At 49.4% G+C, this 27,671-nt stretch overlaps 1 protein-coding gene and 1 pseudogene across 2 annotated transcripts; one reads left to right on the top strand and one right to left on the bottom strand.

The window, feature by feature from the left end:
* Window positions 1-27,671, bottom strand: COQ8A (coenzyme Q8A). 2 transcript variants are annotated; one of them, XM_049776477.1, is made up of 15 exons: window positions 27,559-27,671; window positions 12,542-12,727; window positions 10,967-11,377; window positions 10,693-10,759; window positions 7,072-7,146; window positions 4,897-5,019; window positions 3,565-3,650; window positions 3,331-3,471; window positions 2,838-2,919; window positions 2,635-2,728; window positions 2,413-2,554; window positions 2,096-2,203; window positions 1,937-2,002; window positions 1,667-1,753; window positions 1-1,014 (listed from the first exon to the last, which is right to left on the bottom strand). In XM_049776477.1, exons 2-15 carry the CDS (start codon window positions 12,707-12,709, stop codon window positions 721-723), a joined length of 1,944 nt encoding a protein of 647 aa, XP_049632434.1. In that variant the 5' UTR covers window positions 12,710-12,727; window positions 27,559-27,671; the 3' UTR covers window positions 1-720. The 2 variants fall into 2 exon arrangements, with proteins under 2 accessions (XP_049632434.1, XP_049632435.1); XM_049776478.1 differs by having other exon boundaries at window positions 1,667-1,750.
* Window positions 16,970-21,703, top strand: LOC126014244 (folate receptor alpha-like; annotated as a pseudogene).

Raw genomic sequence — 27,671 nt, 5'->3', positions numbered from 1 at the left:
TCACTGTCAAGGATTTTGTTTTATTGAAACAAAAATCTGTTACAAATAGAACTGTACCAAAATTCAGAGTCAGAATAACCCCCAGGTCTAAGGAGATGGCATCTGTCATTCATCTACATAGGCTCTCTAGGCCAGTGAAGAAGTGCCCACTCCAGCCTTCTAGCAGAGATCTCATGTCACTATCTCTCCTGAGCTGCCTCCACCCTTCTTCAGGGCAACATCTCTGGAAACCTCCAGTTGTCAGCGCTCACAATGCTATCCCTGCTCAGATGAGAGAGGAAAGGGCAGAATCTTCAAGGTGCCAGGAATAGAACCTGGTTGGCAGCATGCAAGGCAAGCGCTGTACCTGCTGTACTATCACTCCAGCCCTATTTTGCTTGAGATTTTTTTTTTTAGTGTTTTTCTCATTTGGTGGCAGGAGTTCTTATGGCACATAAGCTTTCAAAATTCCATTAGGAAAAACTGCAGCAGACGGGAGAAAAAACAGCTCCCTTTTCTATAGTTACTTCAAAGGATGAAAGAACAAGCAAATTGACAGGAAGTGGCTGGAGTTTTGTTTTCACTTTTACACAAAGCAGCCCTAACACTCGCCTTAGAAACCATGCACATACCAGTGATAGGCTTCAGAAGCCCAGGAGTTGTCTGCATCTGCCCCCTCAAAGGCCACCCACCACTCCAGGAACAAGTCAGATGACACAGCCAGACACCAAGTTTCAGTGCTCAGAGGGCCCCCTGCTCAGCCTGCCGCTTGCAGTAATTGCTGTAGGCCTCCTCGAACATGGCTTTACAGGAGAAGCGGGCCTTCAGCTTGGAGCAGATGAGGAAGGAGCCCCCCATCTTCCTATGCAGGGAATAGGTCTCTTCAGGTGGGGGGATGAGCCGGTGCTTCAGCATGACAGGGATCAGATTGTGGATCTTCTCAGTGGTGCTCTGGTTGCCAAAGTCAAAGGGTTCCTCTGAGGCAAAGGCCTCTCCCAGGATAAGTATGGCATCTAAGTGGGCATCTTCCATGGCCTGAAAGGAGGTAGGGTGACAAGCTGTAAGAAAGGCACCCATCAGCCAGTGGGTCCCAACATGGCCCAATGCTGAGGGTCATGTCTCCCTTTAACTTACTACACAGGCCTAAAATCTACACCCAGTGGGGTCAGGCAAATTACACTGATGTATGAAGGGGCTCTGCTAGCTGGGGAAAAGGGAGGCCATGGCAGGACTGAGCCTGCCTGTGAGCATGCATCCGAACTCCTTAGCCTCCCACTTGGAGCTCAGCTTGTGGCCTGAGCCAGGCCTGTGCTCCCAGTGGTGGAGCCATGAGGCTGGTCTGCTCAACGCCAACTGTCGGGAGTGGAAGCACTGCTTCCTGCATGGATTCAGTGACAGGAAAGGGATGCCACCCCTTACCAGGACGGGCGATGAGATTTCCACCAAGGCCCTGAATACCTGTTCAGGAGCATCCTGGCAATTCCTTATGAGTAACTGGGGAACCCAACCACAACAACGTGACCTTCCTGCCACCATCGCCAAATCCAATCATTGATCAATAAGGTCCCACAGGAATAGGCAGCCTATAGACCCTGCTCCCCACACATAGGGAAAGTAGCCCCAGGAGCTGGCCCGCTCCTGTCAGGACTGTCAGGCCTTGTAGGAATCCCAGATCCTGGGAGCTCACCTTGACCTCATAGCCAGTGAGGAACTTCATCTCTATGGATTTCTGCCGCACAGCCTCCCGGTCCCTGTCAGCAGCAGCCCTGATGATCTGGGGGAAATGAAGGAGGTTCCCCATGGGCCACACAAAGTAGTCCCCAAGTACTCATGCCACCCCATTTTAACCTTATTCCCTCTGAGACCCCTGGCCTGAAGACCACATATTGTGAGCCTGATAAGCAGTGATGGCATGTCATAGCAGACACTGAGCAGAGTTGGGGGGCCCAGCACCCACCTGAATGTAGAGGTCCGTGAAGGTTCTGTCATACTCTCGTGTGGCCCCAAAGTCCAGAAGAGCCACCTGAGAGTGGGCAAGTGTAAAGGGGGGGGCTGAAGGGGGGTTCATTCCCACTATGGGGCAGGATTCGACCCATGTGGGTCACGCTGGACCCACCTTGTGCAGCTGAGGGTCATAGAAGAAGTTGGCCCAGTTGGGGTCTGTCTGCATGAAGTGGAACTCAAACAGCTCCCGCAGGCACAGAACCAGGATGTTGTAGCAGATCTGGGGACAAGCAAGCAGGAGGCCCAGTCACGAGGGCACCGGACAGCCTGTGTGCCTAAGCTTCCATTTATTTCACTGTCTTTGGCCCACACACAGGATAGTTTGGAATTCCTGGATACCAGCTGATTTTTCCTCAGCTCCCAGGACCCCCAGGCCAACACTGTCTCCAGGGAGCAACCCCCAGGGTGCAAGGCCAGCGTGAAACACACCTCATTGCGAACCTCCTGGCTCAGGCCCTCAGCCTGGTCCAGAGGGAAGCCGGACACCAGCTCGGTGGTGAGCACATGGGGGCTGCACAGTTCATCCACAATAGCAGGCACACGGAAGAAGGGATGCTCCTTCAGCAGCTCCCTAGAAGGGCGGGAAATTAGAAACAGCACAGACCCAGATTGGAGCTAGGGGAGTATCCCGCATCTCCTGGGGAGGTGCACCTGAATTTGCGGGCACACAAGGCCTCACGCTGGTAGTCACACTCCAGTACCAGTTCCCGCCGCAGCACGTCAATCAGGTGCTCAGGGAATAGGCCTGCTCCAGGAGGAAAGTGTCAGGGGGATGGGTCCCCCAAGGAGGAGGTCAGGGGCTGGGTCCCACCCCTAAAAAGCAGCACCATGCTAGTGCCATCGCCTGCCCAGACCTTCAGGGAGCACATTGCTCATGCTCAGCACCGCCATGAGGTTGCTAACGTCACTGTTGATGCTCTGGGCCACACCCGGGTACTGCAGAGGGACAAAAGGGGGTAGATGGCAGAGTGCAAAAATGGCACAAGGGGCCCCACTCTCAACACCTTGCTGCTTCCCAGTTCTGTCCCCACCCAAGACATGGGAGCTATTCACGGATATGGGTACTGCCACTACCCCTGGGCCTACTGCAACTGGACACTCTCTTGCTCACCCCCTGTAGGAACTGCCCATAGCCCGGCTCCTATGAACCCCGCTTGGGCCCCAAAATCAACAACTAGTCAGCTGTGCCCCCCATATTCAAACCGCTCCACACAATAGGTCTTCAAATAATGCAATGGCTTGAGCACTGACAGGAGAAATCCCCACAGACTCCTGGCCTTACCCGCTGCTTCAAACCAGGCCACATGGTTTTTAAAAGTGGGATGCTACAGTGCAGGTAGCACCTACCTGGATCTTCATGGCTACCTCCCGGCCATCCTTCATGCGGGCCAGGTGCACCTGGCCAATGGAGGCAGCGGCAAAAGGTCGCTCCTCAAAGTACTCCAGATGGTCTCTCCAGTTGGGCCCCAGGTCATTGTTGAGAGTTTTCTGGAGAGAGGCGGGAGGCTTTAGCAGAGCAGTGTGGGGGCCCAAGAGCCCAGACACAGCTCCCACCCCCCACCCACTGTAGTGTCTACCCACCGTCATCTGCTTCAATGGCATGAAGTCTGCACTCTGCCGCACCCGTTCAAAGATCTTGGCTAGATGGGGGTTGATGAAAGCGTCATCTAGAGGGCAAAGGGTGACAGGATGCCGGGCATTACCCCAGGGCAGCTGCAGGGGCTCCAGGCAGCACCATTCTCCCATAGTTAGGCATCTCCCAGAGTTGGGCCTGGGGGCTCCCTATGTCCCCAGGCATATAGGTTTCATATTGGGGACATCGCATCAGCTTGCAGGAGAGAGCAAACTAGGGAGTATGCAGGGGAACAACATGTGCCAGACTATCTGTGACACTGGGACACAAGCAGGAGATCCCTTACGAGGTCTGGAGCAATAGTATAGTGTGTAAGGCATTTGTCTTGTTGACCCAGTTTCGTACCAAGCACACTAGATGGTTCCTCCCCACCCCCAGCCACTTCAGGAATGATCCCTGAGCATAGAGCCTAGAAAAAGCCCTGAGAATTTCTGGGTAGGGGCAATCAATCAATAAAACATGTTTAGGAAACCACTAAAAGGGCCCACCATGCACTGACCATGCACGCAGCCCCACCCATGAGGACTTTCCTAGGAAGACTTGGCATCCCTGCAGAACCTGGGACATTCCAGCAGACTCTTTTTTTTTTTTTTTTTTTTTTTTTTTTTTTGGCTTTTAGGCCACACCCGGCGGTGCTCAGGGGTTACTCCTGGCTGTCTGCTCAGAAATAGCTCCTGGCAGGCACGGGGGACCATATGGGACACCGGGATTCGAACCAACCACCCTTGGTCCTAGATCGGCTGCTTGCAAGGCAAACACCGCTGTGCTATCTCTCCGGGCCCCTCCAGCAGACTCTTGACTTGTGTCATACAGGGCCTGTAAGCAGATCCTGTTGGCGTGTCCATGTCCAGCACAGGCCATGGGGAACTGGGCACAAGCCCCTGAGACATGCACCCCTCACCCTTGCTACCTTGGCATGTCCTTCATTCAGTAGCAGTGGGATGCTGATGCCTTCAGAAGCCCTGAGGTTATTACCTTAAACCCAGCTCTACTCTTGGGGTCACACTGAGTCAACAGCCACCCCAGCCACAACCACCCCCCCACTTCCCTCCTAGGGCCAAACACCCCATGTTCTGACCTCCCCCAACTAACCCTCAGGACTCACAATCTTAAACCAAGAAACATTCCAGAGATCCTAAAAAGGCCCCCAATGAAACAAAAGAAACAACTATAGGTTCCTATGTAAGAATGGTCAGGAACACCGACAGCTCGTGGAGGGGCTCGGGGTAGCCCAGCTCCTGCCTGGCCCTACATGGTCCGAGGTGCCACCCCTCACTCACCCTGGATGCTCAGCATCTGGCCCAGCTTGAGCGCGGCACCGCGCACCTTGCAGAGTGTGCTCACGATGCGCTCAGCGTTGGCCTCCGACAGGAAGGGACTGGAATCCAGCACAGCCTTCTTCCCTGGAGGCAGGGAGCAGCGGGGCTGTGGGTGAACCCCGCATGAGCACAGGCCCCAGGTGGTGTGGGATCCCCATAAAGGGCAACATGAGAACAAGGGGGTATGTTCACTGTACCCCTACACACATGACACATATGCATGCACACCTGGTGTCTATGGAGTCTCTCCTTGCCCATCAATCCCTGGCCAGGAGAGATGCAGGCAGCTAGGAGGAACTGTTGCAGGTTCTGGGTCTCAGATCTCAAAGACCTCATGAGGGAAGCCCTGAGGCAAGGTCTCCTGCATCACTGTCCCATCACCCCAGTGTACAAACAATGACCCCTGAGGTAACCAAGAACACAGGGTCAAGGGCAGACAACCAGCTGCTGCCTCCATGCCACTCTACAGCCAGCTGGCCCCAGGGAGAGTCAAGGATGTCAGGGTACAGGTAACCTTTGTCCAGTACATTTGAAATAGCAGGGAAGGAGGGAACAGTTACCAGGCAGCCAGGCAGCAGCCAGAGGGAGACCACCCCCACATTGAGCAGGAACATGGGGCTCCTGGCCCTGCTGGAGTAGATTTGAGAAGGCAGGGTCTAGACGCCCAGCTCTGCCAGCTCTGAGGGCAGCCTGTGGAAAACTGCTTTTAGGGGTCCCAGAGGGCACATAGGTGGAATAGGAGAGGGAAGGGGTCTCAAAACAATATTTAGTGGTCAGGGAAGTATCAACCCACAATAAGGCCACATCAGAACAGGATCAGACAAGATCCCCAGATACCCCTCACCATGAATATTTGGACCCCCAACAGGAGGACAAAGACTGGACTCCCTTGGCCTGAGAACCTAGAGTGAGAGCAGCAATCCTCAGACTGGGGGGGACAAAACCCAGCCTTTAGCAAGTCCCACATGGGCCAGAGGCAGAAGCCCAGCCTGGGACTGGGCCTGGCAGTTCTGAAGTGCACACAAAGGTCTTTCTACTGGCAGGGCTGCCTCTAGACTGAGCTCAGCCAGGCTGACCAGCCTCCACCAGGTTCTAAGGTCCTGGCGCCTGCTCAGGAAGCTAAGTTGAGGGAGTGGGGGGTCAGAATATGGGGCTGGGGCTCTGGAGTCAATGCCCCAGGGCCTGCTGCTACAAACAGTACCTGTCCCTGAACAGGGAGCCAATGTGACCTCTTCTCTGCTTGGCCCCATGGGATGAAGGCTGCCAGTGTGGGGTGTTCAAAAAAGCCGCAACTTCAGAAAAACTCAGGCTGGCTTCTCAAAGCACCTCAGCACAGAGATCAAGCACACCCTGGCTTGCTCCATGTTCCAGGCTCCCAAGACACAAGCCTGGGACAGGACACCCCCATGTACAGAAAGCCTGATGGTGAGGGGGTGTCCACGGAGCCCCCACACCCTTGGAGCCCATGGTACCCAGCCACAGGCTAGCAGCTAGCACTCCAGGGCTGCAGAGCAACAGAGCAATAAGGTATCACTGGGGCCCCAAAGGAGAGGGGACGGCAAGACATTGGAATAAGCCAGTATCCCCTTAGTGTCATGGGGGAAGGCCCACCCCCACTGCCCAAATTCCTAATTCTTTCTGAAAAACCACCCAGGAGACAACTGTCAGCAATGTGTGCAATGCCCAGCCCTGTAACACCCTGGGAGTCTGGGGGCACTCTCAGGTCCCAGCAGCAGCATTAGGAGCACCTGCTGTTGTAGAGCCTTCTCTACTGATCTGGGCTGCAGCTGGGGGAGCACCCTAACCTGACTGAGGTGCAAGATACAGGGGAGCCCCAAGAGGAACCAGGCTACCAGGCATAGACAGAGGGCCAAATGAGTCTGTCCTAGCAGCACTCACACCCCTACCCACAGCCAAATGGGGAGCCTGGACACCTGACCCAGCCACAAGAATGGGGATCCTGCAGGTTCAGAGACTGGGGACAACAGCAGTCAGGGGAGCCAGGCGGCAAGGACAAGGCAACCCCCCATCAAAAAAGCCCAAGTGGCCACAGACACTCGTCACCTGTCACTCAGCATCTGTGGGGGTTAGGGACCAAGGGGCCCCCTCTCCACCCCAGTGGAGGATCTCACTCACCTGTGGCATTTTCGGGGCGAAGGCTCTTCTTGGCAACCTCAGCCAGGGCACCGAAGCCCAGACCCACAGCCAGACCTGCAGGGAGGTGACACATATGTGTCTGGCAACCCTGATACCTCACACACATCTGGGGGCAGCAGGCAGTGGCACCTGCTGTGAAGCTACATCTGCTCTGGGGTCAAGGCCTTCATGGAAATGTTGTCCCTATCACCTATGCTGACCTACAGGTTCAGGGAACTTACACATGTACCCCACACCAGACATCTAGGAAAGGCATTGGGAGGATTCACTGCAAACAGGATAACAGACTGGTCTGAGAACCAAGGGCATCCAGACAGGAGAGGACTTCTTGGGGGACAGCCCCCACATCCCAGCCCATGTGTAGATCTGGAACCTGTCCCAGACTTCACCACAAGAGTAAGGAGCACCCTGAAGAAGCTGCAGTATTTGGAGCAATCACCAGTAGGAGGCGGAGACCTGGAGAATCTGGGACTCAGGCATCCATAGTGGCACCTGTGTCCCAAGTGAGCTGAACCTTCTGAATGTAGTGTCAGATGAGCAACCTCCTCTCTCTGTCTGAACTAGCCCCTATGGGCAGAGCAGGATACCAGGAGACCCCAATGAGTGGGATTGGACAACTCAGTCCTGTTAGTAGGGAGACAGATGCCCCCACACCCAACAGGTGGACTCAAACCAGACCAGGAAACACAGGGGCCTCTGTAGCATCCAAAGGATCCATAAATTAGCTTTATGGCAATACTGTAAATGTACTGAAACACCCACCCCATGATAACTCCATTTACAAAAATGGTAACAGAAGGTAACCCCATTTTAAACACTGCTTTGCAGTAGGATATCCCTACCAATTCGCAAGGGTGTGGCCTCCCATCGCCATGAAGTGGGGAGACTAGGAAGAGGAATGTTCAGGGATGGAAGACACAGGTTCAGCCTCATTCTGCCGAGGTGCCTGACACACACTGCACTAACATTCTGCCACGTTAAAAAAAGGGGAGGGGGGATAATACAGTAATATGGTGAGTAGGAATTGCCTTGCAAGTGGCCACCAAAGGTTCAGTCCCCAGCACCCCATAAAAGTCCTCTGAGCCCTGCCAGGAGTGATCCCTGAGCAGGAGAGCTAGGAGTGTAACTCAAAAACCAAAAACCAACAACAAAAAGGCACCGAGAGGCCAGTGAAACAAGTGTAATAGTATATTTTATTTAACTTGATCTATTCAAAGCAGAATGGCTCTAACAAGTGCAGAATATCACGCTGTCAGGCAGCCCGCAGTGGGGTGAGCGCTTCCCAATCCAAAAAGCTTGCCAGACAAGCCCAAATTACACAGGGCCAAAATAATCAGCCTCACTCAACCACCCCTCTGGGAACAGCTCTTAGGGGTAACCTCAGGGCCTGGCTTCTCTGCCCACCCCACCCTACCCCCAAACACCACCACCAGGGTCTGGGAGTCAGTCTCCAATTAAGCATCATGCACCCTCTAGTGCCTACCTAGTGCCACACTACCCTGTACACTGACCTAGCAAAGTCAGTGAGAACCTTCCAACTACAGTACCATCACACTATCTCTTTGAATCTAGATTTTCACAGCCAAGTTCAGGTCCAAAGACAAACCCATGAAAGAGCAGATAGTATTAAAAGTTATTCGTGGGTACTGACATGGGCAGGCCCCACTGAGGCCCTCCTGAAGACTCCATTCCCGCTAAACCCTTCTCTAAAGGCTAGATACTCTAGCCTTTCTTAGGATGGTCCCAACAATTTCTAGGCTAGGCACAAAGGCTGCCAAAATCAAGGAACTGTAGGTAAACAAAGCACTGAAATAACATTCCACAAAAGTAGACTCAGGCTTCCTCTGTGACCTAACAAGCACCCTGCCAGACCTGAGGTGCTGCCAACTGACACTTTCCCCTGCAGTCCAGGTGGCAAACACCAGCCCTGCCAAGGCCAGCCCTGACCTTGGCCTCAGGAGCTCCTGCTGCAGTGAACCATGAGCAAATTGGCAGGAAAGCCAAGCTGAAAACATTCTCAGAACTCCCCAGAATGCCCCAGAGGAAAACCAGCTCCAGAACCTGCTGCAAAAAGGCAATGGCCTCCTTCAAAGGCAGTTCCCGACCAACCAAACAAACCGTTCCTCTCACAAGCAGGGGTTTTGCAAGCAAGAGAGCAAAGGGGAGGGGCAGGGAGCAGGGCATCCCCAAGCAAAGGGTGCTGGGTCTGGCACCAGGCTGTGGTCCTGTTCACTGGGACAACCACTGGCCTTCTCCAAAAGGGCCCTCCAGGGGTGTGAGAGGCCAGAGTGAGCAGAGGGAGAAAAATAAAATCAACTGCCAATAATCAGGCTTCCGTTGGGAGGGAGAAACAGGCCAAAGAGCTAGAAGTCACTCAGTGCACTGGCCATTCCCCACCAGAAGCCCAGCATGAGAGTAAGGCATAGGGCATTCCATTGGCGCAACATCACTGAAGTAACATCCCCACTCACACTCCTTCTGCTCTTATATTTCCAGAGACCAGTTCTTCCCTAACTAGAACTCTCAGCCCACCCCTGCACCCTCCACTACCCAGCCCTGGGAGAAGAGGGAACCTGGAGAGGAAGCTGCATCCACAGCATCTGAAGTCAACTGGAAGGGTGCCCCAGAGTCCATTCTGGGGTCTCTAGGTCCAAGTCTCTAAGCCTAGACCTAAGACCAGGGTGGGAAGACCTCTGGGTGCCAGTCCTTACTTCTCCTTGGCCACCCCCAGGCTGCAGAAAGGGGCACTGATGACAGGCCCTGAGGACTCAGACCACTACATGCGGAAGTGAGGTCCCAGGCAGCTGTCCTGAAGCTGAACTCCTGTCTAGTTGCAGGAGCACAAGGCCCAAGACAACTGGCAACTGGACCTCTGACCCAACTTCCCATGTCAATGTAATTGGAAACTTCACCAACTGTCTCAGTGCCCCTCACGGCATGGGGAGAGTGCAAGTCCTCACAGATATGCTAGAAACAAAATCCTGCACAGTGCATGACAAGTTGGGAGGCACTCAATCTGGGTTTCTGCTGCCTCTCAGCTAAAATAGCCTTTCGGATGACTGCTAGGGGCAGAAAGAAGGAGCAAGAGTCCTAGAACAGAACTCAAATGCCCATGCATGCAGAGAAGCTCAGGTCTCCATCTGTTTCCTGAAAACAAAGTATGTATAGTGGGAGATGCAGACCTTGGAGGGAGCTCAGCCCTCCACGCCCCCCACAGCATCTTCATTACATAATGCTGTCATTGAGCCAACCCTCAGCTGGACAGAGTGCACTGAATAGTACCACTGTCATACCATTTAGCCATTACCTGTGCCCCACATGGCCATTCCCAGGTTGAAGTGTGAGAAGCCTGCACTCAGTCCAACCTTTCATCAGGGTGTTGCGAACACACCAGCTCGCGAATGTGGAATGGAGGTTCAGCCACCCCTGTGAGGAGCTAGGGCTGGACCATTTCCCCGAGGAAAATACACAGGAATGCTTCACATCCTCCAACTTGCTCCACATACAGAACATCTGTCTATCCCCTTCCCTCATTCATGTGGGTTCCCCCATATCAAAAAGCCCAGGCAGAAGAGGTCACCTGGGCCCAGAACACTGTACCTCCAAAGTTGGCCAACCGCCCAATCCTGGTCACTGGCACCTTCCGCTCCCGTGCTCGCTCACTGAGCTAGAGAAGAGCAAGGCCTTGGAATCAGCAAATGAAACAGGACCAACCTGCAGGGACAGGCTGCTCCCCACAGCTCCCCCCACTAAATGTAGCGGTCCTCTTAGCAGCACACCCCCCACAACAGAGACCCACCCCATTCCTCCTGACAGCAGCCTCTCAGAGGAATCCTCACACTGAGGGAAACCCATCCTTTTCCCACCAACATACCATCTGCTTGTGGGGCTTGCTCCCAGGGCGGGCCTTGGCCTGACGAGCTTTCTCAATGTCCTCGGCCGTGAGGCCCCCCACTGAGGACTGGTCCTGGTGGAAGAACCTTCGCTGCAGGCCACACGCAGGGAGTGGGTGTCTGAGGTCTACAAAGAACCTTGCATTCACCCTGCCAAAAGGGGGTGTAGCCTGGCCAGTGAGCCCAGCATCCTTGAAGGGTCCACTGGCAACATAGGCAGGAGCCGGCCCCTCCCTGAGGGTATGTTCTAGGGCAGAGCCCATGTGCTGGTCAGGGCCCAAGGCTGCAGAGGAATCATTGGACGTTTCCTGGACCCCAGAGCCTGAGAAGTGAAACTCTGCTTCCGGGTCATCGAAGCTCTCCGGGTAGGGCTCTTCATGCTTATCCTGACCCTGCAGGAAATAAAAGCCAGTGTGAGTGGAGCCAAGAGCCCAGCCAAAGTCCCTTGAGCCACAGGTCACCATGCTACTCTCCAGCTCAAGGTCAGTTCTGGAGATCAGTTCTGGAAGTGAGTGGCACCTCTCTGGCCAAAGCCATGAGTTCTGACTCCGGCTGTTTCTACTCTTTCATGAAGGTGAGCCAGCCCTTGTGGCCCTGAGCACCTGCAGGAACAGAGCCAAACTATTACCACTACTCAGCCAAACTTCTCGCCTGCAAACTGGGGCCTGCACACAGGGCCTCAGAGCTTTGGGAAGTAGAACAGGGCCAAATGCCAGGACAAATCAAGGCAAACCAAACACTAGTGAGGGCAACACCATGGGGCTAAGCACTTTCCCCTCAGCCAGTGCCACAGTAGGCCTGTTGCCACCTGTCAGTCAGAGGCATCCTTTTAAAAGACTGGAGTGTTTGTCTCTGCCAGGACCAGTAGGGCTATCTTTGAAAGCTTGGAAGCAGCTATTCTTGCAACATTTACTGCAGATTTTCCTGGTATCAAAGACCTGACCTGCAGGCCCAGGTTCTAAGTCCAAATCCTGGAATGGACTTGATTGAATTCCTGAATCTTCTCTGCTACTTCCTCATCTCAAAGTAGGGCTTCCACAGTCCGGTAAATGGGGACATGGCCAGGGCCGGGAGGCTTTTAGAAGAGCTTCTTTCAGAGAAACTGTTTGCCTCTGAGCAAGAAGCCCCAGAGGAGTCATTCTAGCCATCCCTCGGGCAACTGCTCCTTTTTTGTTGTATATTTTTCAAATTTCCAAAATTAAAAATCTCTCTGTTCAGGAAAGGTCCTGAACAAAATGAATGCTGACAGAGGGACGGGCATGGGTCCTGTCTCTCCTGTGGGTCTCAGCAAATGCTCAGAAATTGCCATTTTCTCCGCATCCTGACTCACACACAGGCTGGGCCCCCAATTCAGGACTTCCTACTTCTGTGTTTCTTCTAGACATCACAACCTGAGTCACACACTCAGCATCTAGCCCTACAGGGACCTTAGCCCACACGGATAGCAGGTGAGTTTAGCCAGGCGGCTATTGGCCCTAAAAGTATACTGGGTATACAGCTCCCTAAACTCACCAAAAAGCCCAGTTCACACATATAATGGTCACTGCCCTCCTTACCTGTACCTTCCCCAAGACCATGCCCATCTGCTCCACAGCCATGGACTGCAGGGCCCTGGCTGCTGTGAAGAGCTCCCCACCAAGGCCCAGATGCTGCAAGTGCGTCTCCACAGTGGCCTGAGTCAGCTTGGCAAGGCCTCTGGCCACCAGGATGGCATCCCCCAACATGGTAGTCTTGTTCCAGAACTAAAAGAGAAAAGGCCACATCAGGGCAGGGGGCTCACACTGCCAAGGCAACAAACCCCAAACTCTGGGCTGATGTGATTGCTTGTTTGGACTCACTACCCTCCCCCATCAGATCAAGGCTATCGGGAAGAAACGAGATCAGCAGGGCCCAAGATTGGAAACAAACTTTGAATGGCTCCCATGCGTGGGGCACTGGGCAGGATGGGGGTGTAGGGGCACAGCACTTATATAACAGAATCTAAATATCCTCAGCCTGTGAGTATGGTCTCCAACTTTGCCTTCTCCTGTGAATTGGGGGGGAGGGGCAGTGGCCAGTTTGTCCTTAGAGTGTTTGCCACCTGCAAAGGGGTGGGAAAGGTACCCCAGCCCTTGCTAAGTAGTTGCCCTCCAGAAAGGTGGCCTCTGAGGAAGACCAGAGGAAGATTGGTTTCAGACTCCTCTGCCTCCAAAGCTTCTCTGCCTGGTACTGTTGGCTTTCTACAGCAAAATAATGTGATTTCATCATTCCTCACAGCTCTGTAATAAGGCTGCACTGGTTGTTGATCAATGTTTGTCACTGTGCTGGCTCACACATGGCTGTACACTTCAAACTCGAGTCCTGTGGCCCCTCTTAGACAAATATTTGAGTGATGTGCAGGGTCAAACCAAACTTCTCCACACATTGCTTAGGTTAGGACATAGTGAACTACCCACAAATAAATCGATAGCAGGGAGTACTTCACAAAAAAGAGACTACCCCAGGGGTGGGACATGATCAGTGCCAGAAAAAAAATCTTTCCAGAACATCAGTGCCCAAGGACCTTCAGTCAACCCCAGTTTCCAAAAGTCAAAACATGCAACATGCACAGACCCGGTCTGTGCTATCAGAGGGAAATGAGTATCTGCTATTGACAAAATACAAAACAGTCAGGGCCCCAAAGTCAGCTCACCAAGCTAGAGCGCATGCTCTGCATAGAGGAAGCTTAATTCTGATCTCCAGAACCATAGGTCCCCTCAGCAGATCCACAAGTAGACCCTGAGCATTGCTGAATGTGACCCCAAAACAAAAATAGCATATATTTGCACACATATACGATAATAGAGGGCACAGATAGTTCTGATAGGTGTAAACCAAAAAGATATTCTCTACTTTTCTGCTCAGGACCCACAGAAGAAATTTAATATGGAGGAGAGAGTTTCCCTATTTACAATCAGAATATGCCCTGTTGTCTCCTCCGATAAGGAGATACCAAGTCCAGACAATGTATGAGCTCATTAAGCAAATGCTCAGTGTCCTCAAGAATGAATTTGGATGCAGCAATGAAAGCCTGGGAATCTGTAACACTAAAATGGAACTCTGAGATGGTCAATGATCCAGGGGGACCATTGTCATTCCAGGTGCAACTGAAGTGTGCTTTCTGCTTGCCTGCTCAAAAAAAAGCCAATTTCCAGAGAAGTACTCAGTGATTCTTTTCCTAAAATGGGGATGGGAAGCCAAATAAATTTAGGAACTTCTGCTTTATATGCTAGACATTTTTCCTTTACTCTAGAAAAAGTAATTCTGGGCCCGGAGAGATAGCACAGCAGCATTTGCCTTGCAAGCAGCCTATCCAGGACCAAAGGTGGTTGGTTTGAATCCCGGTGTCCCATATGGTCCCCAGTGCCTGCCAGGAGCTATTTCTGAGCAGACAGCCAGGAATAACCCCTGAGCACTGCCAGGTGTGGCCCAAAAAAACCCAAAAAAAAAAAAAAGAAAAAAAGAAAATGTAATTCCATTGGCCATTTCTTCCAGGGACTCACTGAGGGCCTCTGTACAGGACATGATGGAAACTTCTGAGCTCAAGCTTCACAAATTTCCATATATGTGCCCTCTGCCTCAGCCTTGAAATTCCCAGACCAGAGACCATGAGCCTCAGGCTCATATGCAAGCCAGGTCTGGCCTCTGGGTCTCTGAGGGCAGCCTCAGAGATTCTGACATGCTATCAAGTTTTCAAAGCAACCAAACACATGAAAAAGCAAAAATTGAGAGAAAAGCAACCTCTTTCAGTCAGTACTAGACAGGGGGAGTCAGGTCTTTATTATGGGAGAGTAACCCCGAGAATACCTCCTTCGAAGCTATTTCTCAACCCCTGGTCATCCCACCTGATCAAATATCCAACTGCGAACCGCCCTTCCTGAGTTCTGCAGGGGGAGGCCTCAAGACAGTTAGTGATGGGTGTTTGCCTTGCCTGCATCTGACCTGACCTGAGTTCAATGCTAGGCATCCCATATGGTCCCCAAGCCTGCCAGGAGTAAATTCTGGGCACAGAGAAATAACCCCTTGAGCATCGCTAGGTACCCACCCCCCAAAAAAGACATAACTAGTCACAAAACAGTATTAGTCTTCCTTGTAAATGAAAAGAAAGAAGAGGGAGAAGAGGGAGGTGATAAGTTAGGGGAAAACTGTAATGAGGAAATGTTCCTGCCACAGAGGCAGACTTGGGGGCAGGAGGGCAACTGGGGACAATGGTAGAGGGTAAGGGACAACTGGTGAAGGGATGAGTGTTGTTGGAACACTGTACACCTGAAAATCAATCACAAGTATCTTTTGTGGGTTGTGTGTGTGTGTGTGTGTGTGTGTGTGTGTGTGTGACACACCAAGGGATACTCAGGGTTTACTCCTGGCTCTGCACTCACAAATCGCTCCTGGCATGTTCAGGGGACCTTATAGGATGCTTGGGGTCGAACCCGGGTCAACCAAGTGTAAGGACTATGTAAACACTATGCTATCACTCTGGCCCAATCATAGATAGGTACACAAAAGGTACAAAGGTACCTTTATAATTCATGGTAATTCAATTTTTAAAAAATTACTTTACGGGCCCAGAGAGATAGCACAGCGGTGTTTGCCTTGCAAGCAGCCGATCCAGGACCAAAGGTGGTTGGTTTGAATCCCGGTGTCCCATAAGGTCCCCCCGTGCCTGCCAGGAGCTATTTCTGAGCACACAGCCAGGAGTAACCCCTGAGCACTGCCAGGTGTGACCCAAAAACCAAAAAAAAAAAAAAATTACTTTACATATGGAAAATGTTTTTCCCTTCTGAGAAGTTGAGATTATTTTTACTGTCTTTTTTGGGAAGAGGGAGGCCATACCCATCAGGGCTCAGGGGGTCCATATAGGATGTCAGGGATTAAACCAACATCAGCCACATGCAAGGCAAACACTCTACCAACTGTGCTATAACTCCAGCTCCTGTCTTCATTTTCATTATCTTAAAGTTTCACTAAAGAACGTGTGTTTCTAAAATAAAAATGAATTATAAAACTAAAAAGAGAAGCAAGCTTACAAACATGATTCTAAGAAGCTATTCCTCACCCCTGATATGTCTGTCCAGAGAGAAATGGGCAGAAGTTTGGATGGCAGATTTAAGTGCCATAAATAAGCCTATCCACCCCTTTGGCTAGCCACTGTCCTTCATCAGGAGACAGCTGCCAGCAGGCCTCCATTTGGGGGGACCAATGCCATCCCATTTTGGGGAAACAAGCTCAACTGTCCTTCTTAGCAACTAGTGAAAAAATCACTTGGCATAGGCAAGCAAAGGTTTAATACTGATCTCTGCATAAAAAGACAGATATAATACATGGATGCTTCATACCCTCGCCAAAAAATAATGGGTTCCAAGATTAGAATCATGTTGCAAGTGCAGGAACCATATTTTTTCTCTTCCAAAAGAAATGACTTGTAATATGACTAGTGTCCTTCAAGGCTAGGGATCAGCAAATGACAATCCATGGGCCAAATTCAGTTCTGTCACCCATTTCTGTAATTAACATTTACTGAGACACAAACATGCTCACTCATTTTCAAACTGTCAACAGTTCATGTGTTTGCATATGTACTTTTCATAACTTATAGACATGATAGATAATAACACCAGTGGAAGTGCTTCTTTAGCTCTGAGAGCAGAATTAAGACAACAATGGCTCACAATGCCAAAAACATGTTCTGTCCCTTTAAAGCAAGTTTGTCAACCTACATTCTAAGCAAGGGTAAGAAATGTAAGGGCTTGGGCCGGGCGGTGGCGCTGGAGGTAAGGTGCCTGCCTTGCCTGCGCTAGCCTAGGACGGACCGCGGTTCGATCCCCCGGTGTCCCATATGGTCCCCCAAGAAGCCAGGAGCAACTTCTGAGCGCATAGCCAGGAGTAACCCCTGAGCGGCACAGGGTGTGGCCCAAAAACCAAAAAAAAAAAAAAAAAGAAATGTAAGGGCCACTGTCCATGGGGATATGGAAAGATCACTACCATCATCCAGCTCTTCCCTGCACCCCACTTCAGCAGAGCTGCCCATCACCAGAAACCACCAGGTGACTCACACTTATATCATTGCTACCCATACTTCCCACCCCACTGTCTCCCACTAAACTGCCAAATGGCACTGTCAGTTCACACAGTGGCAATAAATCACCTCCTGCCTAATCAGTGCTTGGCTGCTACCTTTCATAGTGTTTTTTTCTTTTTTCTGTTTTGGTTAAGGGGGTCATACTCTGCAATGCTTAGGCATACTTTGGCTCTGTGCTCAGGGATCACTACTGGTAGGGCTCACGAGATAGAATCTGCATCAGGTATAGGCCAAGGCAAGGGCCCTACCCTCTGTTTTCTCTCTGGTCCAACTTTCAAATTCTAATGAAAGCCCCTGCAGTGGCAGTGCATGGGGAAAAGAGGTTATAGATCTCAGAGACAGGGGTACTTGGAACTATGTCTTCCATCTCCTCATAAGCTGAACACAGAACACCTCAACTAGAAGGCCCCTGGCAGTCAGGTATGAGTACAGGCTGCTTACCTGAGTCCCACATGCAACTAAACACATGGTCCGGGGCTTTAAGAAGCTCAAACCTGCTTTGGTGCTCAAGGTTAAAAGCTTCATGTTCACTCAAAAAGCTGCTTCCAGGCTGTTGGAATTGTTCTTGGAACTGTTTAAAAATCATATACTTGAGACTGGAATGACAGGATAGCAGGTATGGCCCTTCCCTTGCACATTGCTGACCTGGGTTCAATCCCATGCAGGTCCCTAGAGCTCTGTCGGGTATGATCCCTGAGTGTAGAGCCAGGAGTAAGCCTTGAGCATAGCCAGGTATGGGTCAAACTTCCACAACCTTCCCAAAATACACTGTGCTAACACACATGGGATAGAAGAGCTGATGGAAGAGCCTAAACCTGCCCTATGTTTCACCAGCTATTTTTCTTTTATGAAGAGCAATACAATGAGATGAGAGAATCTATAGCTGTTATTACTTACTGAGTTTAGAATATGCCAGGCTCTGTTATAAAAGCACATGGGTTCATGATCTCAACACATAATGGTATTACATCTATTTTACAACGAGGAAGCCAAGGCATAAATAGGCTTAGTAACTTGCCCAGATCACACAACTTATAAATAGAACTAGTACTTAAGTCTATCATGGCTTAACAATGTGGCACATATTTATTAGTTAAGAGGAGAAAACCAGCCAAATGGTATATTTTAATGGTTTAGCTTTCTAGTCTCCTCTGCCCATTGGGAGATTAAGATACTCTTAGGATGACAAAAGAGGAGTGCAGGGGTTAGAACACTTGCTTGCATACCATCAACCCTAGTTCAATGCCCATCATTGCATGGTCCCCCAGCCCCAAACACTGCCAGGTATAGACTTGGAATTTCCCTAAGCACATCCAGGGTAAACCCAGGTACTGCTCAGGGATGGAGCAGTACCATATGCCTTGACTTCCTGGGAAATGGTTGGGAGTCCTCTAAAAAATACTCTGAGGATTCAAGAATATATTGCCCCAGTCAGGCCATGGACAGGAGAAGGAACTATAAAGCCCTAGAAGTCCCAGTCTCTGAGGACAATCTCAAGAGGAAGCCAGGCCATGAACGGACTTGCATAGGCCCAGGGCTCCAAAGCATGGGAGGAGGTACAGAGTTCTATGGCCTTATATGCAGTTGGGCACAGGTACCTGTTGACAGACAAGCAAGAAGTCCTGACAGCAGCTCTGGTCTCTTGTAAAATGTCCTCCAAGTTTACTGCTTAGAGCAGACAAGATGCCCTTGAGTAAGGTACTCTGGTTTCAAATCCTGCCTGTGCCCTTCCCCCTCAGTTAAAGACCCTTGCTTGACTTAGGTCCTCATCATTTTTCAGAAGTGGCCCCCATCTGCAGGACTCCACACTGATGGCACTGAGTGTCTGGTACCCAGTAGGTCCTAGGAATCATTAGTTGGTGAAGCTGCAGATGGTGACTTGGTGAGACAAGACACAACCCATATTCACAATCAGACTGCAGCACGTTGGGGCCAGAGGGATAGGATAAGCCTCAGCTCTCTGAAGAACACTGTAGTTTATTTAGTGCTACAGTATGAGAAGGAAACAGCAGGATTTAATTCTCACAGTGAAGGTTCACTATGGCCAGTGCCTCTCCTGAGGAAGCAAACAGCATATGGGATTTCTGCAGGACATTTTCAGGGACAGTGAACGAGGGATAGCACAAGTTCCTGGCTCCAAACCTCAGAGACACAACCCATTACCAGAGCGATCTTCCTGTATTTCATTTTTTTAATAACTTTTATTGTGACCAAAGTGAATTACGAATCTATCACAGTAGTATTTAAGTACATAGTGACAATGAATCAGGGCCATTCCCACCACCTGGGTTGTCCTCCCTGCACCCCTGTTACCAGCATGCATCCCATATGTCCCTTATTTGCTTCCCTGACTGCTAGTGTAACTTCTCCCCTCTGTGTATAGTTTGTTGTAGATAGGGTATCAATTCTATTGTTGTTGACTTTGGGTTTGGTATTTAAGTGTGATCATTTTTTATTTCCACTCAGTGTTCATAGACTGTTTGGTCCTGGCACCATCCATTCTCCCCCCACCCCCAATTCATGAGGCAGAACAAGATAGATGGTTCAAGTTGTGTGGTTCTATTGGAAGAAGAAAAAAAAACTGGGAGGAGTCCACTAGAGGTTATAAATATCAATTTATAAGAAGGGAAAAAATAAGAAAAACATAGCCAAAAAACACCAAACAAAATAAATTAAAAAAATAAAAACCAGTAACTACAAATAAAAGCACCCTGCAACAAAAAAAAATCACCAAATAATAACCACAAGAATGAAAAGAAAAAATAAAAAAATAAAGGAAGGAGGGCTGGTATGGCAAGGTTTTGTACTTCCTTTTTTTTTCCAAATAGGCACAGTAAGTATTGGGGAAATTAGAAAGGGAATTCCTTTGGCCTAAGAGATTCAGGGTTTCTCTGCCCTTGACCTAGCATGAGATCTAGGAACTATATGCAGAGTTTTTGTTGTTGTCCTAGAAACCCAGTGGTAATTTTCAAAAGGCAAATCACTGGGTTGGAGGGAAAGGCTATATTCTACAATGATTTCCAGATCATTATTCTTCACTATCTAAGTTGACCACCCTACAAAAAGTACTGAGCACCAATCAAAAACCAGGCAGAATACAAAGCTATTCCACAGTAGCTCAAACACATCCTGAGTCTTTTTGTTTGGGGATTTTTGTGTCGTTTTGCTATAATCTGGTACTCAGGGGCTAGTCCTGGCTCTATGCTTGGGGTTGATTCCAGTGGTGGATAGGGGACCATAAGATGCCAAGAATCAAACCCCAGGCCTCCTGTATATCACACTTTCTCACAGACTATTCAGCTACTTCTCTAATCTGATTCTTAATTTCAGAGTACTAGCTTTCGGTATAACACACCTCATTCTTAATAAGCTTCTTTCCCAGGCTCAGGTCAACATTCAAACCTTAATATAGCATGTATTGCATTCAGACAGTGAGCACAAGCTGGGGGTAGCAAGGAGTCAAATAATATCCCCCATAATTTCCTCTCAGATTTAAATTTTCAGTGAAATGGTAATAACAAGAAAGCTTTTTTTTTTTTTTTTTTGGTCTTTTTTTTTTTAACCACACCCGGCTATGCTCAGAGGCAATTCCTAGCTTTGCCCAGGACGCCTCCCTGGCATGCTCAGGGGGCCATGTGGAATGCCGGTGACCGAACTCAGGTCGAGTGCGTACAAGGCAAACACCCTACCCGCTGTTCTATCGCTCCGGCCCCAACAAGAAAGCTTTTATTTTCTTACAGGAAAGCTTTTATTTTCTTACAGGAAAGCTTTTATTTTCTTACTTCCCTCCTGTATGCTAACAGTCTCTGACTCCTGATCCTATGAGGTATTATGTCCACAATCGCTGACAAGATCATTAAAACTCAGCAGGGAAAAGATCTCTAAGTCCTGCATTGGTCATGCTGGTAGGCTCACCACCCAACTCCAAGCTCCAGTCATTTTCTTTTACTGCCCAGGCACTGAGAGACAAGTAGGTAAGAAACCTGCCCACATCAACAATATATCTTTAAATCAATGAGCACTTACTGAGAGACTCAAGCAATGGTTGGTCAATTCCTGTGAAATATGGGTTTTGCATATGGGCTGAACATCTGCAGGGACTCCAAGCACTACAAGGAAAAGCAGGCCCTGATGACAAGCTGTACCAATAGTGCAGTCCTTGGAAGCAAAACTCCTGCTGCTCCATCAAAACCAGCCAGGATACCATCAGGGTATTTCCTACCTGTATAGATTTAATTGGGACCATTGTCCCTTTAAAAGTGCAGACAGCACTTTGTCCAGGACACTTGCCTGTATGAGTGTTCTCCCAACCTGGGGCCCTTGATCCAGCCAATTGACCAGAGCTGGCATGCAGACTATCACCAGTGCCCAGTGCAAGCTGCTTGCCACCCCTTTGATTTCTACTCCCCCCACCCCATCTGCCCTGTGCAGTGAAATTTGGAGTCACTCCTACAAAATCAGCATCTATTGCTGAAGCAATGGCTGCTGTATCCTGATATGGTTTGACCTGGCCCAGTACAATCCCACCAAGAAGGTGGGCAGGTTCTAATCTGAGGCCTCAAGTGGAGCTAAGCTCCGTAGGGCCCCTCTTCTGTTCAGCCCTGCCTTGGTGCTACTCTAGATGCTTCTCTGAGCTCCTTGCACTTTCCCAGACCTGGACAGCCCTCCTCCACCAACCTCCAGTTCCTTGCCCTTCAGTTCTGGATACACACGTGGACACCTTGCACGTAGCTGACCCAGGATGGATGCATGTTCGATTCCCCAGCATCCGATATGGTCCCTCAAGCCAGGAGCGATTTCTGAGTGCAAAGCCAGGAGTAACCCCTGAGCACAGCTGGGTATGGCCAAAAAACAAAACAAAACAAAAATTATGAAGACAGGGCTGGAGCAATGGTACAGCAGGTAGGGCACTTGCCTTGCATGTCGTCGACCTGGGTTCAATCCCTGGCCATCCCATGCAGTTCCCCAATCCTGTCTAGAGTGATTGCCAAGTGCAGAGTCAGCAGTAACCTCAGAATAATGTTGGGTGTGCCCCCACCAAAAAAAATATTCCTGAAGCCAGCTAAATAGGCCATCTGGAAAGCTCCTCAGCTCCAGGATGAGAGGATTTTGTTTCCCAACCACAGCAATCCTACCAACAAGGTAAACTGAGTTTTGTAGCCAGGCCTACCTCAGGCACCCATGACAGCAAGAACCCCACACCCCCACCCCATGGAAGCTAGAGCTAGAAGGAGCTTAAATCATGTCACATGACACTGTTCCTCCTTGATCACCAGCATGGCCACATCCCTAGGTGTAACTACTTTATGCATCAATGGTTAAATCCTGCCACCACACAGAACACAAACAACTGGTTGTCATTACAACCCCAAATGCAAACTCCAATTTTTTTTTTTATCAGTAAGTAAATCCAGATGAAGGAGGAGCCTCAACAGACAACTCTACTCACAAAGAGAGAGACAGAGGGAAGGACAGGCTGAAAGAGTGCGAAGGGGGAGCTGCAGGAGAAAACAGCTGTCATCTCATGAACCATTCCTCTTCTCAGCCTGCAGAACCAAAACCACATGCCTTGGCCTGGCCTACAAAGCCCTTCAAGACTACTTCAACTACATCTTCCATCTCTTTACTCCCCAATACCTCAGCCAAAACTGACTCCCATCACTTACATTCCCTGCTTCTGAATGCTCTTGCCCTGAATTCCCCTTTTCCTTACTCCAATCCTACCCATCCTGGCTGTTTACTCCATGCCTGAATTGGGTTTTGTTTTGATGCAAAGATTATCTTTAAAACCAAGTGGCCATGGCTCAGGGCCAGATGCTCTGATTCTTCAGTAATTTTCACATTCTTATCTCCTATAGCACTCCTATGCTGATCAGGAAGGCCTGGAATAATCAGGCCTTCGCATTTTTACTCAGTAACTAGGAAACAGTTTTGATTTACAGAAGTCTTGGCAGTCTTTAGAGGGACTCAGAGAGATGTCCTTAGGATGCTAGTAAAACAATAACTCAAATGAGAGGGACAAATGTATACCACAACCTTTATCAATAGCCCCTTTACCCTGAACATCTCATGGTAATTGTGGGTACTAGGCTTTTGAGCCTAGTCCTTTAGACATGGGCTCTAGGCTAGATTTACTTATACAGAGTTCAAAACATACTCACACCTGCTTCCACCCCAGTATGATGTGCAATGACCAAGCACAAGTGAGCACAAAATCCCTTTCACATTGTTGTTACTATTTTACTGTGCTTTTCAAAAGCACAAGTGGGGGAAAAAAATTCCAGGGCTGGTGTGATAGCACAACGGGTAAGGTACTTGCCTTGCATGTGGCCAATCCAGGTATAATCTCCCAGCATCCCACATGGTCTCCTGAGCCTACCAGGAGTGATTTCTGAGCACAAAGCCAGAAGTAACCCCTGGACATCACCAGGTGGGGCCCAAAAAACAAACAAACAAACAATTAAATTGGTGACAAGTACTGACCCCTGGTTGGCCAACTCTGTACACTATCTCTTCTAAGAAGCTTTCCCAGTTTCTATAAGCCAGAAGTGGTTTGACCTAGGACTTCTACACTGAGGATATGTAGGTGGTATCTTCATATCCCTACTATAGGTTCCCAGAGTAAGGACACCCAAGCCTTAGTCAATGTAGCCCCTTTGTTCCAGCCCTGTTGGAGAGGGCATTTTCTGTTGTTTTGGTCATGGAGACACTCCATTCAAGGCTTACTCCTAGTGAAATTCAGAGATTACACCTGGTGGGTAGAGAGTTCAGGGACCAAATGAGAAATCAGGGATCCAACCGGGTTTTGTCATATGCAAAGCAAGTGCTCTACCCACTATACCAACATTTTTCAACCACAGTGCCTAGGCATACTAGTGTGTCTGGTGGCCATTGGAAAAATGCCAATTTCATCCATAACATGCGGCTTTGGCTCACAAATAGAACAATCATTATATTCTAATGATTTATTTCATAATAAAGTAATTATAAAATAATTTTTGTGCTTATTTGATTCCTATTCAAGAGAATTACTTTATATATAGTCAATATAGGCACAGAGTTCAATTTTTTTAGTATTTTCTAATGGTGGTGTGCCTCGTGATTTTTTTTTTTTTCATGAAAAAAGTGTGCCTTTGGGACTGGAAAGATAGCATGAAGGTAAGGCATTTGCCTTTCATGCAGAAGGTTGATGGTTCGAATCCTGGCATCCCATATGGTCCCGAGTCTGCCAGGAGCGATTTCTGAGCATAGAGCCAGGAGTAATCCCTGAGCGCTGCCAGGTGTGACCCAAAAACAAACAAAAAAAATAAGTGTGCCTTTGCACAAAAAGGTTGAAAAACACTACACTATCCTACTGGCTCCAGCCCCAAGGGACAATTTTAAAAGCAAGGGTTTTTGAGACAAGAACTCAGTCACTATTCAACTATAAGAACTCTTAAGATACACCAAGCTGTGTGTAATATGCTCTATTTCTTTATGATCCCTTCTCTACCTACACGTGCATGCTAAAAATAAAAACCAAGAAGATTGAAAAGAGATTTTCAGGGTAACTTTCAACTTGAAATATTCTGTGGGGCCTTGATCTCAGAGCAAAGTCAAGAGCTCATAGACCTGAAACCCCACATCAAATGACTTACTTCTGGACTAGTCTTAGATAACCACTCAGGAATGCAAAGTGAAAGGGTTGAGAAAACCCTCTGAGAAGCTTTGCAATTAGGATTCTAATTCAGGGACTAAGAGACTTCTCCTTCTAAGAGGTAAAAGGCCCACAAACTCTCCCATCAATAAACTTTAAAGTTCCTGGTGTTGTTTATTAAGAATGCAGGGACTATTTTCAGATGACACTGTCACATCAAAACTATTCTTTCCAAATATTCCTGTCTAATTTTGCACACAGCTCTTATTTCAACTGACAAAGATAATGACTCAGTATCAAAGGCTCTTGGTGGAAAATTGTTCCAAGTCTGGCACTTCCCATTTATTTCTTTTTAAGAAAGAAGAAGTGACTTGCCAGTCCAGATTCCTTCCTAGGTAGGGGCAACCAACGGGAAGTCAGAGAGATATAGCACAGCAAGTAAGGCATTTGCCTTCCATGGATGCTGACCCCAGTTCAACCTCCAGCACCAAATACTTCCCCCAAGCACTGTCAGGAGTGATCTGAGAATGCAGAGCTAGTAGTAAGCCCTGAGCACTTCTTATTCCAAAACAAATAAAGGTCTAATAAAGGCATGAAAGGAACACCAATATCCAAGGAACCTTCCAGTTCACCCAAAGACCAGCTCCAACTGACCAAAGAATGTTAAGAAAAAATTCTGGTATATCTTTGTAAGACCAATTAACAAGAACAAAAAAAAAGGGGGGAGGACTTAGGAAATGCTTCCTTGCCTCCATGCAATAATCACTGTTTTTACATTATCCTGCAATCAGAGACTTCAAAGTTTAGGGAATAAACTGCAGGTTAGACTGAAGGTCAGATCTAAACTGAGAAGAATCTTTCTCCATACAAAAAGCAAGATGAACTTTAGTGACAAAGAGGCTTTAGTAACTAGAAAAGAACTCCACAAACAACACCAGTGTTCATACTGCTGTCCAAGGACCTTGAAATTTGGATAAACCCTCACTCCTTCATTTCCACAGGACTGCACCCTACTTAATCCAAGACACTAGGGCCCAGAGAGATAGCACAGTGGCGTTTGCCTTGCAAGCAGCCGATCCAGGACCAAAGGTGGTTGGTTCAAATCCCGGTGTTCCATATGGTCCCCAGTACCTGCCAGGAGCTATTTCTGAGCAGACAGCCAGGAGTAACCCCCTGAGCACGCCGGGTGTGGCCCAAAAACCAAAAAAAAAAAAAAAAATCCAAGACACTAGAGAGATTTCAGCAAAAAGGGAGGGGTTTTTTTTGGTTTTTTTTTGTTTGTTTGTTTGTTTTTGCACAGGGCTTAAATTTATATGTTCATGTAAAAACTACGCTACCATTAGGGGTGGGCTCTCATCACAATGCAAGGAGTAAGTAAGCCCTTTGGCCCAACCTTCCTCCTCCAACAATAACCCTATGATCTTCCTCAAAAGTCTTCACAAAGTCCCAAGACACCAAACCTCCTAGTCACTGCCATGCATCTAGCAGGCACAGAAAATACCCACAGGTTTCGAGCTTCTCTATCATCTTCCGCTGGTGCAGGCATAAAGGTCCAGTCTAGTGTCTTTTATTAGACCTAAACATGAGGAGCTCATTACCCGGTAGCCTGGCAGAGGCTTGTTCAGTCTTTCCACAGTAGTTCTAACTTCTTTCCCGCAAGGTACACTAGGCAATGTCTAGAAACATCTCCAGTTGTCAAAACATCTGTTAGTATTTGAGAGATTGGGGGGGGGGCGAATTGGTAGGGCTACAGGGGTCAAAAAAAGGACTAGCAGGTGCCACGCCCATCCCACCCCCATAAAAAATTATCCAAAGGACAATAATTCCAAGAGTGAGAACCCCAATTTAAGCGCTCAAACCACCTGCTTCTCTTTTCCTCTGAGGTACCCACAGTCCCAAATTAAAACCATCCTGCATTGTGTGCAGGATTGTAAAGGCTTAAGGAAATGCCAGAAGCCACTGGCCAAAACCTAAACATGCTGTGATCCAGCAACACACACACACACACACACACACACACACACACACACACACACACACACACAATCTCTTCCCTGATGAGCCTTCAGAATGTCCCCCATTTTCCCCAACTCCCATGAATGTTCCCTAATTCCCAAGACCCCCAACTGCAGAAAACAGCTGGCAGTTGTGCAAGCACAAATCCTCCTGCAATGGGGTTGACCTGGCATGCCCAGCTCTATCACACACACCCCAAACCCAAGTCTGTGGGTACACGTTTTCCTGGGGAGCGGCTATAGACCAGGCCAGGGCGGAGAGGCTGCGCGCAGTCCCTAAACCTTCTTCTTGATACCAAGATCTGCAAGTGCGTGCAGCAGGGAGAGGGATGGGAAATGCAGAGTTTCTAACATTAAGCCTGAACCACGCACCATTCCAGGGGTCTTGGAAAAGCACCCAAGAAAGAAAAAAAAAAAAAGGAATGGGGGGTGGGAGGACCAAGAGGGCTTTTTTGCAAAGTCACCCCAATAAAGCGGGGAAGGCTGGGACAAAGGAGTCCAACTTCTGAGATAAACCTGCAGCCCGGGTCAGTTGAAGGCGCTGGCTGGGACACAGCAGCACAGGGGGACCCGGGGGCCAGGGAAAGGAATGCAAGAAATGACCACGAGCAAGCAGGCAGGGACGCGGCGCACGGCCGGCCCCGGGGAGGCTGAGGCGCGCGTCCCGGCCCCCAAGCCAGTCTCGCGGGCTGAGGCAGGTGGGCACCGGGGGAAGACACGGCCGCCCCCACGCGCGCCCACCGCGCTGGAACCGCCAGCTCTGCCTCTCGCTAAGGACATCGGAGGATTCCGGTGAGTGGCGAGGCATGCGAACAGCAGCCTTACCCGGCTGCCCGGAAGCAAAGCTCCAACGTCCCTTCAGCGAAGCCGCCGCCGCCGCCGCCGCCGTCTCCGCACGCGGCACGCGCAGGCAGGCGATCTGTTTACCAACAGGCCGG

Source organism: Suncus etruscus, chromosome 7, assembly GCF_024139225.1.
Source record: "Suncus etruscus isolate mSunEtr1 chromosome 7, mSunEtr1.pri.cur, whole genome shotgun sequence".
NCBI classification, from domain to species: Eukaryota; Metazoa; Chordata; class Mammalia; order Eulipotyphla; family Soricidae; genus Suncus; species Suncus etruscus.
Note: the sequence above shows the minus strand (reverse complement) of the source record. Positions and strands in the feature narration are given on the sequence as shown.

What these genes read in the sequence shown, in the direction of transcription:
- COQ8A (XM_049776477.1), bottom strand. Translation starts at nt 12,709, where the DNA reads ATGTTGGGGGATGCCATCCTGGTGGCCAGAGGCCTTGCCAAGCTGACT. An exon ending in TGGTCTTGGGGAAGGTACAG is followed by an intron (nt 11,378 to 12,541) that starts GTAAGGAGGGCA and finishes TATTTCCTGCAG; the next exon opens with GGTCAGGATAAGCATGAAGA. An exon ending in TTGTGTGCCCGCAAATTCAG is followed by an intron (nt 2,555 to 2,634) that starts GTGCACCTCCCC and finishes CCGCCCTTCTAG; the next exon opens with GGAGCTGCTGAAGGAGCATC.